At 44.1% G+C, this 17,823-nt stretch overlaps 1 protein-coding gene across 3 annotated transcripts in view; it reads left to right on the top strand.

Annotated features, from left to right (window-relative positions):
- kif26ab (kinesin family member 26Ab) overlaps positions 1 to 17,823 on the top strand; it is a 66,077-nt gene that overhangs the window by 21,714 nt on the left and 26,540 nt on the right. For 2 of the 3 annotated variants that reach the window (XM_084914589.1, XM_084914590.1), the window contains exons 3-4: positions 4,351 to 4,821; positions 11,224 to 11,423. In XM_084914589.1, coding sequence (XP_084770715.1) covers positions 4,351 to 4,821; positions 11,224 to 11,423 — 671 coding nt within the window. Of the gene's footprint in view, positions 1 to 4,350; positions 4,822 to 11,223; positions 11,424 to 15,280; positions 15,571 to 17,823 lie in introns of those variants that run through there. The other variant, XM_084914591.1, reaches the window with a different exon arrangement.

Raw genomic sequence — 17,823 nt, 5'->3', positions numbered from 1 at the left:
GGCTCTGTCACATCCTTACAGAGCAGGAGAGGAAGGGAAAGTCAGGAGTTGAAAGGGCATTAGATTTGGCAGCTGCTGTGTGGTCTTGATTTTACAAGAAAGTCAGTAGGAAGTACTTAAGAATTGTGATGTGTAAATAGGACTGGTGCCGGTGAGAGGACAGATATAAAGCAGCACGACATTGTACTGACTCGTATTTAGGAATGCTTCCAGTGTTCACAGGATAATAAAATAAAAACCTGAAAGAACAAGGTAGAAATCTTAAACTGAATTTAAGCGTTAACCTGGCAGGTCTTTCAGTTTAATGGACGCTTGAGGTGAGCACACAAAGGACTTAGGAGTAGTGAATGACTTCACAGATGTTACGAGTATTAAAGCAAATCACCGACAGCAGAATGCCACCGACTGCTGGCAGCTCTAAAACTGTTCAGATATGAGCTGACCGGCAGCTGGCTGTCGAATGTCAGAACTTTCCACTTTATTTTTTCTGTCATCGATACATGTTGGTACAATTTTGCTTTGTTTTTATTCTGCCAGAGCTGCAGAGGGTCACGGGGCGCTTTTATGTCTGGGAAATATCTGTCGAGCTCAACTGGAATAGAAAATATGGTTTCCCAGAGTATTTTACTTTCAATGGAGCGTGCCTAAAAGTGTCTCGGCTAGCGAGGGGCCTCATGCATTTCAAATCACTGTGACCTTCCCTTGATTTAAGTCAGCCTGCAATATCTGGCCTCAGCGCTCCACATGAGAAGCACATCAGAGACTGAATGCGGAAACTGTTAGATGGCAGTTTTCCTTTGTCTGGTTAGAGTGAAGGCGCTCTGACAAGGCAAGGTAAATGAGGTGTGATTTGAAGAAAAACCTATGTGTGACTTTGACCAGTTCTGCTTCTACCCTGAGGACACACAGGAGTGAAATCATGCACATCTTTCTCCCTGTCGCCTCATCCATAAGTGGTTACGGCTGAGCTTGTTTCCATCAGCCTCTGGGCATGGGATGTCTGTGATGACACTCTCCATCAACCCAGAGAGCTAGTCAGCCGGGTGGCTCATCGCTCCTGCTGCTGCTACCCTGCTTTTCATCACAGTTAGTGTGAGGGACAAAGACAAACTTATGTCTCTAAGGGCTGTGAAAGGTTGAATCCACAAGCAGGGCTTCTCTCTAGTGTGCTCACCACAGCTCCTTTCCATAATAAGGCTGCAGCATCTGTCCCCAGAGTTTAATAAAGATCCATGCTGTCAGGCAGTAAACCAACACAGCCACCCACAAGCCTCTGGGCAAGGGCCACAACCCTGGCCCACCTCCTCCCACTCCTCACTGTCTTTTTATCCTTGCTTGTGCTGCTTAATTTTTCAGTGGACAGGCCTTGGGTTGAAAAACCAAAACCATCTCCCACAGTAACAATGGCCAAGAGGTAACAGCCCCAAAGTAGCTTCCATGCCTCTTCTCCAACCAGAATGATTTGAGCGTTTGATTTGTGTTGATGCAGAGCGTTGCAGACTTCTCTGCAGCAGCGCTACTCCTCGCTGCCAGTTGCACCTGTCAGTAATAGATCAAATGGATAATAAAAGAAACAATATGGCTTTGGGGGTGGGTGCGCTCATGTATCATACATTTCATGTTTTCTCTGATATCCTTATCCACAAGCTCTCACAGGGAGTCTGCTTAAATGTGAAGGTACAAACCTGTAGGTGAAATATTTCGATGCCTAACTATGGCCACTTTTCAGCTGACTTGAGATATTTTTACATCCAAACCTGAATTCTGATCTGTGTGTGAAATATGTACCACATAAATATGGATTTGTCCTTGTGTTTCCACCTACCCACATCATTCTCTTCCATATACCCATCATCATCAACCTCATAAGCCTTCTGGCCCTGACCCTTTATTCACTCCAACAAGCATACGTAAAGCTTACAGACAGCTTTACAGGAGAAGCCTGCTCTCTAACCTCCAGAATCCTAACTGAATAGCAGATGTGCTCAGCTTTGTGTGTCATTTTATTAGCTCCCCTAAATCAACACCTAACAATGCACGCTGAGAGAGAGAGAGAGATGGGTAGGGGGTGGTGTTGATTTCTTCGATGTACCAGCGCCCTGAGGTGGGTAAGGAGTGGTCGAAAGGTAAAAGGGTTAAGGGGTGGAGTTGGTTTGTTATGACTTTGGTTCAATTTCCTGTCTAAGAAGCGTATACATGAACCCAGACTAGACTGTGGAAACGGCAGCCAGCAGTGCTTTCATATTTCACTCCAATTTGTCGTAGACCGTTTGATCTTATTTCAGCAGAACTGTCCTGTCTTGTGCATAAATATCCTGTCTGAGCATAACAGCCGGGATTGTTCACGTATCAGGATCAAAGAGCATTAGATATCATTTTTAAAGCTCTATCATATTTCATATATCTTAAGCTTCTCACATTTAAATCCTTTTCTCATTGGGATGTACACCAGCATCAACAGCCATTTGATAGACAGCTGATCAACCATAGACAGTTGTCACCCCAGAGTTCTCATTTAGAGTCGGATTTATGGGATTTTCTACACTCTGACTGCATTTCTTAGTTGTGCTTGTGTCCTGCCCACATTTGTCCATGTGCAAAGTAAGCAGCCAATATAGCAGATCATTAACCAGAATGGTTCTCTTGCATGATTGTGCTTTAGGTAAAGAATAAAGCAAAGAATACATTGAGCATGACTTAAACTATATTGCTTTTTGTGTCTTTATGAGATGAGAGGAAATATATGGCAGAAAAGAGTCTGTTTTTATTTGTAAGGCTGCAGAAGGTTGCCTTGGAACGTTGCGTGATCATACTATTAATGCTGTTTGCAGGGAAAGGTAATCTAAAATTCTGTGTATTGAGTGGCTTTCATAGGGAGGAGATTTAGAGTCCCTCTGCCTGCCTCTTTGGTCTCTGGGCCCATCTTGGGTTAGCTGTATTAAGTGGCACTGCATTAGAGCAGCGGATTGTTGTTTCCCCGCAGCTTCACTCCTCCTGATCACCTCAGAGGTTCTAAGGAGCAAAGGTCTCATAAACATTTATGTAGGGGCTGTGAGCTTCTGTCTTAGGCCACGACTCCTCTGGGCAGAATCCTATAGTGCCTCTTTATGCCTCTTAAGAGACTCTCTCTAATTCTGTGTGTGTAGGTGTGTGTGTATATTTCTGTGAAGGTTAGTTTCACTAAAACAGACAGAAAGTTCTATTCTTTCCCCTCTTATGCCTTTACTTATGATAGGTCTGTATGCTTCCAGCTTCCCAAAGAGTAGGTTGTCATATGTTTTCACAATGGGACACTTATTATATGTAAATTTTATAGCTTTAGGCGCAGAGTCCCCAAGGCTGTTTTATACTTTTGTTAGTTCTCGCAAGCAGCGATGGAAACCCTAGGAAGCCTTCTTAGAGAGGAAGTGAGAGGACAAAGCTCTACTGGACACCATCACTAAAAGCAGTAATAAGCTGAAGTCTGTGTGGTGTTCTCTTTTAAAACTGCAAAAAGTAAATAGCAGCCACATTTCACTTGTGTTTTTTTTAATGCGAGGAATCTCTCTGCGGGATGCTCGGCTAATCCCTCTGAGCATTATAGAGTGCTGCAGGGATAAAGTCTTTATTTTTTCAGGCCAACATGTTAACAAATACTTTCTCTGGGACAAGTACAAACTTCAGAATTCAAATATTTGACTTTGAATTCATGTTGAGAATCAAGAACGTGAAAGTGCGTAGAGCTGATACATTATTTCATGCATCTAACAAGTCTTTAACAAGTAGAAAATGTTAACTAATTTCTCAGTTTAGCACTAATTTCTGCAAACTCTACTTCATGTCTGATTTGTTTTGGGGGGGATCAGCAGTTTTAAGTTGCATGCAGGCTGCACATTAAACTAGAAGGGAACTTGCAGAGGGTGTAATCCTCCACCAAAGTTTGATGCCTTATCTTGCAGTTTTAAAGGTGATTTGGATAAGCAGCACAATTTAATGGGTTCTTCCTTTCCCCATGCTGTGCCTGTTCATCAAGTCTCAGGAAATTCAGCCTGGTAGTATTTGTGTAGCCCTAATCTCGCTGACAGAGAAACAAACAAATGGTACTGAAAACACACCTCTACCTTAGCCCTCTGCACTGAGGCCACTCGGAACAAACAATCATCCAAGAGAGGGAGTCGGCAAAAGCTTAGTAAGGGTCTCAGAGGGCAGTCAGGGACCACATTGCTAGCAGACCACTGACACAACAGTAAATACATGTATACAAAAAATTGTAATGTAGTTATGCTTTGGAAAAAACATGTTTCCTTCAAAGTGTTTCTGTTTCGAATGTTGTGCTTTGAGCTAAAGTGCATTTCTTGTTTTTCTCTGCAGGACCCCGGGTATGCAACCTTCCTGTTCAAGCAGCTCCAAACTCCTGGGAATCATGAACCTGGATGCTGCCAAGTTTGCTCTACACCTCTCCACCAACTGAGGCAGGAGGCCTTGCAGACACTCCATGCTCCTGTCTTGGCCTTCAGCTCCAACATGGCTGCCTTGCCCAAAACATCTTTTATACCACAGCCTTCTAGATTCACTGTGTCGTCCTCCAGCATCCAAACAAAACAAGTCTCGAAAAGTCAGCCCTCTCCCCACTCTGTCCTGCCAGTAGGGGAGCGCCATGGGGTACCAAGCTGGTCCCAGAACGCAGCTAGCACTTCAGGGCCAAAGACCAGTGTCCAGGTGACAGTGGCAGGAGGGCAGCTCCCTGGATCTCTGAGCACCGTCACAATCCAGGCCCAGCAGTACCTCGAGGGCATGTGGAGCATATCCAGGGTCAACAACTTTCTCCCTCAACCCAAGTTGGTATGTGTCCACTTTGACCTTTTTTCTCCTCATGCAACTAGCATTTAAAAGCAACTTTAGAAATAGTACAGACCGTTAGAAGAGATGAAGCCCTGTGGGAAATTTGTGTCGTAGAACTGGAGCGCTGACCTCTTATTCCTCAGAAGTCACAGAGCCTGAGCGATCTAATGTCAGAAGTCATCTGAACACTAAACTCCTGACCTCTTCCTCAAGGGCATTTTAAATTATCACAACACAGCGTCACCATAGCTCCTCTCTCGTTTTAGCTAATCAGTGCTTTAATCTGTTTTGTTTATGCATGGAAGACATAAAGCAAACAAAACAGTTTCAGGAGCTTTACCTTAAAAGGTAAATGCTGAGGTTTCTATGTGCACGTTGCCAGGTATTTTGTGGTAAGCGATACGAGGGCATCTTCCTGTGATGACAACCTAAGTGACAAACCTCTGTGACATTCTACACCAGGCGGGTTCAGTGTACAAAGCAAACAGCATGTGCTAACATCATCTAGTCCAGGGGTAGGCCACCTTTTTGATGACGAGTGCCATCTAAAATTTCCTCAGAAGTCAATGTGCCATATGATTGCATTAGCAATAAATTTAATAATGCTCTATATTAACAGTTGCTGCGCTGAGCGGAGAGCTGCTGAAGCATTTGAAGTGTCGGAATGTGGAAATTTCAACATTGCTTGAAAAAACTGAGAGCTAGCAACGTCCCTCTCACCAGTAGGCTAAGTGATTTTTAGCCAATTACAATTTGAATCTGGTAGTTGGGGTTGTTAGCTAAGATACCGTCATTAAGAACCGGTACAACTAATGTGTCTATGCAAGCTAATTTGCGATGTGCACCGCTGGCCATTTATTTTTTAATGCACCTTCTCAGATTAATTTACTGCGTGTCGTGCCCAGGGCTGGACTGGGACAAAAAATCGGCCCGGGCATTTTGACTAGAGACCGGCCCACCAGGTATTATAGGAAAATCCATAAAGCCTTTGAATGAAAACAAACGCTGTTGTGACAGTGATGTACAGTCTTGTTGGTATATGTATGATTTCTATACATTGTACATCAGATAAAAACTTTGGTTGTAAGATTGAGATAATTATTTAATAAAAGCGAGACATTTTAAATGAGAATAAGAAAGAAAAGTATTTCTTTGTGCCCACCTCTCCCTGTTAATGCCCTACCTGCCCCCCTGGCAAAACTTTGCTAGACCCGCACCTGCACAGTTACCAGCTGTCAGCTACTTAGAAAAGGATCCTGGTGTTATTTGTCTCTCAGAAACAGTTCATAACTTCCCTTCAACTCATTCATGTCACCTAAAAGGTAAACCTGTTTCCATCACCTGTTCAGCTCTGATGATTCAGTAAGGACATCTCCTGGTTTCATCCTCATGTTTCCCTCTCACCAGATATACAAACTGATATCATGACCAGCAGCTTTTACGGCCGTGGCTCCAGCAAACATCAGCTGATACTTGAAATTAATATTAAATAAATTCTAATGATCAAGCTTAAACGCGCTGCTGTTGTTTAGCGCGACATCCGCTGGTTTCCTCTTTCTGGCGCAAAGTGGGTGATAAACAAAGGAGAGACGGGACTTGCGGCAGAAATACCGATCAGCTGATCATTGATCAGTTTCATGATTGAATGAGAGAAGAAGAGGCAGCTGACAGCGTAAAGACGCAGAATAACTCCAGCTTTGTGTCTTTTTCATTGTAGCTAAAGTCTGGGACAAACTGTGTTCCTTCTCAGCTCAATACCAAACGCGTGATATTTTCTCTGAATGCGGGACGATTCTGTTTTTTACGGCACGGTTGGCAACTCTAATAATTAACCTTATGAATAAAATAAAGTTCACTATCGGTAAAATCATAGCACCCACCCAGCTGTATAGAAACTCCGTCATGCTAGCTAGCACGCAGAGTTATTGTAACTGACTGTAAAAAGTCAGCACAACGAAAATAAACTACACCTAAACTTGGTTTATATCTGACCCAGATAGACTGCAGGTCATAACTTCTTACCTGGAGTTCAGTTCACCTGATACTCGGACCGGCGGCCGCCTCGGGTCTCTGCTCCTCCTGCCTCACCTTTCCCTCATCCACCTGGCCTCTTGTGGCAGCCACCACCAAACAGTTATTTTTACACATCTGCCAGCATCTGGCCAATCCACCAACTTTCATTGTTTATACCATTACTAAAAAAAAAAAAAAAAAACAAAAAATCGGTGGCCAGTCCAGCTATGGTCGTGCCATCAGTTAACCCTTTGTGCCAACTGTGGCATGCGTGCCCAGGGTTGATCTCATCCTTGTACTTTAATATTTTCCATCTGCTTCATAAGCTGTAAATCGTGCCATTTCTGTTTTAGCTGCGCTGATAACTGCAGTCTATTGCAGGTCTTGGCAGTGTTATTCCTTCTTCCTGCTTGAAAAATTAAAGACAGATTTTCACTCCTCCCCTTAATGTCAACAAGTGCCTGTAGAGATGGTTTATGGGAGGCCATCAAAAGCTTTTAACTGCATGTACGCAATCTAGGGCAAATCAAACAGCCTGGCACTGAAGGGAGAGGCAGGCTTGTGTTCTCCATCTATGTGTCTAAAAGCAATTAGCGGCCCTTGGAGCCAGGGTGAGTTGCTCGGTTTCTGTAGCTGTGGCTGAAGCCTTCCCTGGACAGAGAGAAATGTCCCTTCAGGACATTAAGTTACAAACACAGAAGAAATGGTGTTATTTTCTCAAGCTGGATTCTTTCATTAAAACCAGATCCTTTAGAATGACAAAAACCCACACACACTCTCGAGGATTGGAGGTTACACAGTGCCGAAAGGCACAAGCTTTAATTCATGATTTCTTCTTGGTTTCTTTGTGAGGAAAGCGTGCAAGAAGCAGAGATGGACTGTGTGTGTTAGACAGAAATTCTTCAGAAAGTGTCAAGCCTGAGGCACTCCCACACACAGACCATTATAGAGCACCTTGACACTCCCATTTGGGAAAAGGCTCTGGTTAACATCTGAAGCTATGTTTGTGGTTGTCTATTGAATTGAAAACTATGTGGCTCCATCTTTATAATTGGCTGGCAGCGGTTCCTGTGAATGTAGCTGCCTCGAATTGGGCAAATGAGAAATGTGCATTTTCTGAAACAGTCTTTTGCAAGTCTAAGAGTCGGATGCAAAAACCAAAGTTGACATGCTCCAGCTTCACAGTTGCTCATGTAATCCCCGCTGTTATTGGCAGTTTGAATAAAGATCTTTAAGTAGTTAAGGTAATCCGTGAAATCACATTACTAGGAGTGTGATGCTGCTGCTGCTAACAGCAAAAATTGATTGATCCAAATCTGCATTTCTTCCCTTTGCTCAATTAAATCCACAACCACATGTGCACTAATCTGCAAAAACCAAGTGTTCTTGACTCATGAGGGTTTCCGTTGTTGGCCCGGTGGTTGCCTGCTGCCACGGTGTGCTCCATTGCCACCAATTTGAAGCCCAGCAGATGATCTTGGCTTCGGCTGCTTCGGTGCAGCTGGGCTCTGATGGCAATGCGCCACAGAATGAGAGAATGACAAGAGAAGAAAATGATACAGAAATGAAGGGGAAGGAAATCCCCACTCTTCACAGATTAGGAAAGAATTTGAATGCTTTGCTGTTACACTATATTTTCTGAAAGACACTAGAGAACTTTTAATTATACCGGCATTAAATGAGAAGATGTGGTATGTTAGTCCTACATGGTAGGAACTCAGCTTTCACCTCAGTTGGTTTCTGGTGGTTACAGAAGCCAGCCAGGCACGAAAGCCAGATTAACGCAGGGCCTATTTCGCCTCAGCAGTAATCGTCTGTTGACTCCTGGGATCAAAGGTCACAGAGGAGTCCTAGTAGTCTAGGGTGGAAAAAGAGCTGTCCTACTCTGCTCACTTCACATTTCATAGGAAGCATTCTCCCAAACCCTTTTCACTCATGTCATTCACTTTTTTCCATTATGGTTACTTGCTTTGTCTCCTTTTTCTTCCTTTTCTTTCCAAGGCAAAAGGATCAGGGAGGGCTAGGGGTTAAAGGGTGTAAGGCCAGCTCATTACTGACTTTGGGTGCAAACGGCTGAACACACATGGCTCCAGTGACACAGCCTAATTACTTGACCAGGGGATAGATTGTACTTTTCAGCCAGAATCAGGGAAAGTGCAGGTCCAAGGCTACAGAGAGCAGCTTGGCTGTGGAGCTTAAGTCCTCAGTTTTAATACTGAGGGGAATACTATTTGAAAGGCACTGTGCTAAGCTTGAGTGTGTGTGTATGAATGTACATGTCCATTTCAAGGACACGCTGAAACCCCACCTGTGACCAGCTGTCTTGTGTGCTCCTGAAACTGTCTGCTACTTGATTTTTAAACCGGCACTGCACCTACTCAGTCAGTGACAGATTTGATAGGCTGTACACATCTGCTTCCTGTATGGCTGTGCGTGAAGTGCCCTAGTCATACATGACAAAGTGCAGCAGGTCTGCTTCGCTGGTATGCACCAAGCTAACACCAGCATAGTGCGCGGCCTACTGCTGTGGTTTGCTTTCAGTGTGCTGCCTGGTTTTTCGTGCTTTTAAAGTCAAAACTTTGGAACGCGCAGCTTGATATCTGACTTAGCCTCTATGATGAAGCCCCAAGAGAGCAAAAGTAGACCTTTAAAGCAAGGCTATGGCTCTAAAATCTGATAACAAGCTCAAAAGGAAGAAAGGGGAAAGTGGGAATTCATGAAGACCAAACACCACAAGGCTACTGTTTGACAAATGGTCAGTGGAGCGTTTCCAGGAAAAGATAATGCAGCCCTGCTTTAATATAGCAGCACATTGTACTGCGTGTAAAGCTAACAGTAGCAGGAGTCCAAGCAAGAACCAAGCCTGTCATATATGAATGTAACTATGTCCTCACATCCTGATGTATGGCATTCTCATGTCAGGCTTGGCATATAAATAGTGCAGCTGTCAGTGTGTGTAGACAAATGGCAAATGGTGGAAGGCCACACACTTTATAAAAAAGATTGTAAGGGGTGTTATTTTTGTTGCCAAACATGAGTCTAGGGCAAACCCCAATGTGGTAAATATGCAGAGGGCCTGAACTGTGTTTATAATACACTTCCTGTCAAATGGCACTGAGGCTGCTGCCCTGTGTTGGGCTGAATTCAAGGTCAGTGCTGATTACAAAGTGTCGTGTGTCAGTTTTATAAATGTTTTTTTGAATAGCTTCAGCCTTTCTTTAATTTCTGATGCTAAAACCTCACAGAATGGGTTCTCGTCAGCTAGGATAAACGTGAGGCTTCAGTGGGGATTAACCTTTTGTCTGCATGGTGACTCCAGCTCCAGTGTTGTCTCAGAGTCAGCTTTTGACTTGCATAATTAGCTCTCTGCACGCCATGGCTTGGTGTAACCAAAATAAGTGGATCACTGAAGGCTCCGGAGCTCTTGCTCACCCTTTCTGTGCTCCAGCTTTCCCAAAAATCCTGCAGTATTCCCCTCAACTTTAAAAATGAACTTAAAACCTGAGTTCTGAGAGCTAAAAGGTAATACTGCATGTCTTTAATTTTTGTTACATGATGCATCTCAAACTCTGTGTGAAACCTTTTTCATACACAATAAACCAATGCCAGTGCCATTAGATATAGTTGATGTTATTTTTCACAGCTTTATGTTGCAACAGTTTTCACAAAAATCTCATCAAAACTTCTTCAATCTATTGTTAATTTATTACGCTGTAGACACAACTTAAACTTGTGGAACTGGTTCTAATGCAGAATGTCTTGCTGCAGAAAATAATTTAAAAAAATATGAAGACACACAGGTCTATCCAAGGAGTTCATTCATAGATTTGGCGTGAGTTGTCAAAGCCGAAGGGTTGAAAGAGGAAATCTTGTCCTTTTCTTTTCCAGGGTAAGGTGTGTCATTTAAGCACAGCTCACATGCCTCATAAACATTTAAGCTATGAAACAAATGCCACCTGTACATCACCTGTTGTTACTCCCTGTGAAACTCACTGAGATAGCTTTACTGAGTCTGCAGGATGAAACATTCCTCATCCCTGAGGAGTAAAGTGCTAAACTTGCAGGTATAGATATAATCAGGAGCAAAGTGAGGTAAATCGCTAGTGATTTAATTACTAATTAAATGTGGGTTACCACTTAATTACAGTAGGCTGCAGCCAGAGGAACCTTGTAAGCGTTGCCAGAATCAATGAATGGTCCCGCATCCTTGCTGTTCTGTGGGGAGCTATCTTTGGATATTGCTGACTCCCACTAACTGGTACTGGCTCCAGCAGCTGCCCATCCATCTGTGGCAGAGGGGGAGTAAATAAAGTGGAAGGAAGGTAAGCTGGAGTGGTAACACCATTAAGTGGCGGTTGTGGTCTTATCTCTGTATCTGTGTGTACACAGGCCCATGGGTTGATGGGAAATGCAGACAGGGATGTCACAGCCTTGGAGGCCCCCGTCACCACCATGACCAGCACCAGCGGCAGCACCCTGACGCCCTGCAGACTGAGGAGCTCCAGTCAAGCGGGACTCCCAGCGCCCGTTACCAGTACATCAACCACCGCGTCTCCTTCCTCATCTGCAGCAGCCTCCTTCTTCATTAGGTAAGCACCTCCCCTATGCTGTCAAGTCACTGCATGGTTAATTGAAATGTGTTTGCATACACACCTGCATGCATTCAGTCTTCAGAGAGCTGAAGAGGAGATATGCACAGACTCGCGTGGTCTCATGGTTTTAACCTCCATGTGGGGCACTTATTCACTGGAGATGTTGTTCTTGCCATGCTTGAATTATAGCATGCCTTGGGATACACATCATGGAACTAAATGAACCTTTTAGTTGCAGGCACCAGTGCCCATGAATAGAAAACAGAATTACATAATTCGATATGAGGAAGGAGTGTCTCACGAAAGGGGTTTAGGTTAAAGCTAGCTATTGTCCTGAGGTATTTTATGTTTAGTTATTTTTTTCTTTGTTTTGCCTCGCCAATTTAAACGGATCTTGCAATTTTCCAGCCATAGACTTACTGGATGCTCCCACAGGTGTAGCGCAGGATGCATTTTTTGTAAAAGCATTTTGGTCCTTGTGTATCCAAGGCTGAAGAAGCCTGTTTTTAAAGCATTGCTTGGCTTTGGTATTGTCGTTGCCCTGGAGAAGACTTCACCCTCTCTGTGCGGGTGCATGGTTGGGGAAATATTGTCAATGACAGATTTCCTGGCAGGCCAGTGCATACATTCCCTGCCTCATCTCTCCAAAAAGTGCTGTGTTGTAATGAGCGTTTCTGAAAGGGAAGCTGGCTAAGAATGATGCATAGGACCATTGACGCTCTGCACCACAGGAGACAGAGAAAACCGGTGAAGGGGCTTGTGGAGTGTGACAGGAAGCCCATGGGGGATCAGTATGTGGCTTAGCTTTTCTTCAAGCATCCCAAATGGAGTTTGTGTTGCCAGCTTTTACAGGGTCCAAGTATATTAGTGGGACCATGGGGTCTTTCCTTTGACTAAGGGGATGTTCCAAATCCTCCACCTAATATGCAACTTCCTGTGTATCTTGCTTCCTGTCGCAGGAGCACGAGGTTTAAACAACAGTGAGGCATGACCTTCTGCTAGACAGGTTAAATTCCTGACATTGATTTATTAACGCTCATGTTTTCTTTGGACTTGAGCTAAAAGAAAAAGATAAGCATAAAGAGCTGCATCTAGCCATTCAGTGTGGACAGGAAAAAAGAGGAAGGTGGACTTGTTCTTTTCCCTGCAACAGGGCCTGGTGGAGCACACGGGGTGTAGAGAGTGCGAACCACCACCACCTTTTATTTTATCCAAAAGATAATTTGCTGCCAAGAATGTTTTGTTTGACTTGGCCCGCAGAAATACGATAATGATAGGCCAGCCTCAAACAGCATTGGGTTCTGCAGATAGAAAAAAATAGGGTGGAGGAGATCCACTGTTCTCCATTTGAAGCACACCCACTTCCTGACCTTCTGCAGCTGTTATCCCTGAAGGGATCATCATCAACATCATCGTGAAATCGTTGTTGCTCATTTTTTAAAAACATCATTGTTGTCTGAAACGTAAAACAGTCAAAACAAATTGAGTCATTCAACAATATTTTCCATTTGCTCTGATAGTGCTGTAGCTGCAAAAAAAAAAAGCAGATGAAATTAGCATCCCTCATGTTTTAGACATGATTGAAAACTCAGATCTGATTAGTATTCTTTTTTTGTTCTCCGTAGATACAATTAGTGAGATGCACGTGCAAATCCTTCGAGCCCAGGGTGTAAGACCAGAATAACCAAACAGCAGTTTTTTCTTACCCCAGTGGCGTGGAAACAGCTCCTTGGACACTTGTCTGACATTCGCTAACACTATTCCATTCACAGATGAAAATTTTAATTAGAATGCAATTAGCCGGAGTCTAGGTGTTCTCGCTAGGCTGTTGGTGAGAGGAAAAGAAAAGTGATTAACAATGTTTAATTTTGCAGCGGAAAAATAAGTCAACCATCAACTAGTTAAAGAAGCATTTAGTTTAAATATGTCTGGTAAAAACACTGGTTTGATAACGACACAGCATTTGCATCTCCTTAGATGAATTATTTGTGCCTGTGAATTGACTAATTGTGCCTTCAATGTTTTATTATTTTAATTTATTCTAATAGTGTCAACTTTACAACAAGTAAACTTTGATATTTTTATGGTTAGATTGTTCTAAGAGCAGCTTTGCCTCAGGTTTCTAGTATATTTTGGGATTTTAAATGTTAAATTCAGTCTCTTCTCGCCACATCCCTAAGACTTATTTAAGTATTTAATGTAATTTATGGACAGATCATTTATTTGATAGACCAGATGATTATGGAAAAGAAGCTACTCATTAATTTAAGAGACCAAATGACTCATTTGTTCACATGAATTTATTTGATTAACAGCATTACAGAGATGCCTTCCAGGCTATGTAGACAAATGCAAGTCAAAAAAAAAATCCAAGTGTAGCTTTTATTCTCTGAATCTTCCCATTCCAAGTCCATCAGCCATTTATATTATCTTGATGCTTCTTTTTCTTCCACTTGCAGAAAATAGGAAAAGTCTTTGATCATCTAATGAATGCTTCTTTCAGGCTTATGTGAAATTCCAGCTCAAAAACAGTTCTTTTGTCCCACTTCCTGTTTCTCGTAATCTTAGGAAATAGCTTGAAACCAAAAGATGACCCCAGGGCCAGTAACGACCAGTTTGCAATTAGACTGACTTTACAGTTGCAGAGACAGGAAGAGTCAGGGGTCAAACTCTGACTGGATGGTGTGTGTGTGTGTGTGTGCATATCATTATGTGTGTTTGGCTACGTCAGTGTGTTACTTGGGGTAATGAATTTAGAGCCATGTGTTCAGCTGACTAGCACGTTAACCACTGATTGTCTTGTGACAGAGCATATGATTAGTGTATTGACACACCGCTGTGTAATGAAACCAGGCGACGCTCACAGCAGGGGCTAGACGGTGCGGCTAACTGCTGCCTCGCACAACCTTCTCCCCATCTTTCTCTTCCATTAACACCTGCTGATTGTGGCAGTGTGTTTATTACACACCAGGCCCATGAGATGAGAGGAGATGGTTGCTCAGTTTGCAGCCAACTTTGATCAGCTGGCAAATTTTGTGTATAGCAGTATGAGATAGTGTTATCTTACATTGTTGGGCCCCTGTTTAAGTTTGTCCATCTACCGTCTCTTATCATACCCCAGAGATGGTCAATGAAGTCACTCTTAAGACGCAAGGAGATAATGAATAGAGCAGTATAGAGGACCTCAGAGACACAACAGTCGGTGGATGCAGACTTTAGAAGTGGCACGCAGGCTGAAAGGTTGGGATTTGCAGGGGCTGGGTGGACAGCTGTTTGCTGGAATGCGAAGGAGGAAGTGGTTTCATGGTCATCCACCGGTGCCTACAGCTGCTGCCCAGGTGAGTGTTTGTGCACTAATGACTGTGATTGTGCAGAAGGGATCCTCCTGTAATTGTGGCAGCAGGGCCATTTAGCCTCGGCTCTCCTGCACACACACACAAGACCGTGCCTTTGTGTCAGGAACGCTCACTCTGCCCTTCATCCCCCTGGCTGCTCTGAGTAACCATAGAAACAAGTCATTAGCGTGTGGGAATAAAATGTAACTGATTTTTCTTTCAAAAGTGAAGATTGGAAATCAGGAAGTTGAAACAGCCCTCTCTACTCCACTGGACTATAATTTAGTCAGATGGAGGGAAGAGCATCTCTTCAGTAATGAGTCCTACATGCTGCACAGTGGAAGCGCAGCAGGATGACAAGTAGCTGTTCTTGCTCTGAATAACAGATGACTTGCTGAAGGCCAGTGTCCAGTTATGTTTATTCTGGAGTTTGTGCGAGCCGGCCTATTTGTTTTGCTTGTAAAGGAGACAGTGATGCAGTTGTATGGCGTCCATAGAGAGGCTCAGAGCAGACAAAGCATCTCACTGCTGGCTTTGGTTGGCTGTGCTGTGATCGACAGCAGGGATCTCAGTGAATGACAAATAGGCAGGATAGATTATGTGAACCAGAGGGGTGCACCGAGCACAGCTGATCTGGCCCACATGGCAGGGAGGATAAAGAGTGGGGCAGTAGCAGCTCAGGAAGAATGTCCTTATAAGTGTTGTCATTCAGATGGTGTGCTCGGGCTGATGCTCCTTTCTGACAGCACTAAGAGCAGGAGACCTGTACCTGTGGAGAAGAATATTGGATTCACTACCATGAGAGTAAAGTAAGCTATTTTGTGCACAGACATCATTGAGCGCACTTGGATATTTGATATTCGTGTGTGTTTGTGTGCGAGAGGTGCCCTGTTTTCTTTCTCTCTTCCCCTCCCCTCTCACCCCTTTCTCCCTCTTTTTCTCGCTCTCCCTCTCAATTTATCTTTCTTTGTGTGGCACACGCTCTTTTCCACTCTGTGGAATGTGCAGTTTTGTGCAGTTGGAGTTGGACTGTCTGATCCCTGGAGGTGAGAGGCTAATGGTTTTGTTGTCAAGCCAGAGCGAGATGGATTCCACCACGAGAGCAAGAGTGTGAGTGGAATGTATAGCATGTGTAACATACTGTAGAAACCTTGGCTCCATTTTGAGAAAGTAGCCACAGTGGAGCTGAAATGTTAATACTACCTCTGTCTCCGGAGTCTGACAAATGAGAATTGATTCATATCAATCTGTTGAATCTGAGCAACACATGCCCAGGGCAGCGAATGGCTCATCAGAAGTATTGAGTGGGTGGTAGCTGGGATGGTTGAGCTGCTCTCTGGTATTTGTCTTTGTTTACTGTTGGATAAAACACCAGCTGGTATTTTCCTGCCATAATCTGGCTGATGGGACTAATGGCTGCCTCTGTGCAGCGGCGGACCCAGTGGCAGCTGAGGCCACAAAAGGGCTGGGGCTCAGTAGATAAACCCAGGTGTGAACCTGTGAACCAAGGCCTGTCGGGCACCGTCAAGGCTGAGGTGTTGATGGAGATCCTGCCTGGCCTCGGAGCCTCGGGCATCTGTGTCGAGTAGATACATCTCACTACCCACATCCACCTTCTCATCCACCCGCAAAAAGCAAAATGCTGCTCCACTCTGACTCATAATCCTCCATCGTTCTCAGGTAACAGAAAATTTGTCTTTTGATATAAAGACTGACATAGAAAAGACCATTTTCAGCCTGGGTGGATATTTTAGAAATAAATAGAAGTACTGATTTGCATTTGCAGATTCCCTCTCACTCTCTGGGCATCTGTGACTTCCCTGGGATATGATAACATGGTGTGATAGTGCTGTGCCCCGTGCAGCAGCAGACTGATGTGCTGTGGTGTGATGAGCAACACCGAGTCACTTGTGCCTGTCATTATAAATGGCAAACAGCTCCACTGAAAGAAAAGCAAAGGGTTTGTCCCAGCCTTCGTGGTAGCCTGATGCCTTTTCCCTCCCCGATACGCCAAATAAATCCCTGAGTCAGGAAGTCTGTCTGGCCCACTCACATAGCCTGCAGGGGGTCAGTTAAAGTGGGAGGGGGGTGACAAACAAAGAGCTGAAGTGCTGACTCAAGTCTGTGTGCTCACACTGGGTCCACGTGTCCTAAGCCCTGGGGGAGAGGGGAAAGCGCTGCCATCCTCGCCTGACAGATTGATAACATACATGAATAAATGTGGAGCATAGACCTCTGTCCTGCAGGCTTCTCACTTAACACTGGGCTGCTTTTGTCACTCAGGATGGTGACAGAGACAATAAATAAGGTTTAATTGTGTGCGATTGCTTCACGTGGGCAGGGTGAGGTCACGCTCCCAGCATCAATCCATTTCCGTCTCTGTTTGCCTGCCCACGTCCAGCATTCCCCATTTAACGGCATGTTTCTGATAATTGCCCACTGGGCTCCGTGATCAGCGCATTAGCGTTTAGTTATCGCGTTAGACTAAATTCTCTCACCCTCAGCCTGTTGAATGGATATTATGCATCGTGCCTGTAGGGGCTGAGGGATGCCATCTAAACCTCTTTAGTGCACCTCAGTGAAAAGTGTCATGCAAATGGAGTCTATTATCTCTGTCATTACAACCACTTTCTCTTTAACATTGTGGGTGTGAGACACTGTGTGAGAGTATGGAGGAATAAGAAAGAGTAAACTGCAATAGCTGGTGGCAGGGAATATATGTTGAGGAATTTTATGACCTATTGTGTGCAGTTGTAGAGTGACGCCCGTGGCCTCATGAGCTCTCACGAGTGCCTTTTTTTGCCTCAGAATCCAAGGAAACAAGGAAGGCTCCTAGTGGGGTTTCTCAGGCATCACAATGCTCAGCCACGCCACAGACTTCTATTCAACATGAATAACTAATATCTGCCTAAACACTGGTTGTAGGTTGACTTCCCCATGTGCTAGAGCTTTATTTTGTTGTGAAACACATAAATATTATATGCACAGCACCACCTTGCACCCGCCGTCCTTCGATAAGTCAATTGTGAGGCGCTAGCTTTCCCTGGATGTAGCTCGGATTA

This window comes from Perissodus microlepis, chromosome 19, assembly GCF_051167445.1.
Source record: "Perissodus microlepis isolate ML-2025 ecotype Zambia chromosome 19, ASM5116744v1, whole genome shotgun sequence".
Classification (NCBI taxonomy): Eukaryota; Metazoa; Chordata; class Actinopteri; order Cichliformes; family Cichlidae; genus Perissodus; species Perissodus microlepis.
Note: the sequence above shows the minus strand (reverse complement) of the source record. Positions and strands in the feature narration are given on the sequence as shown.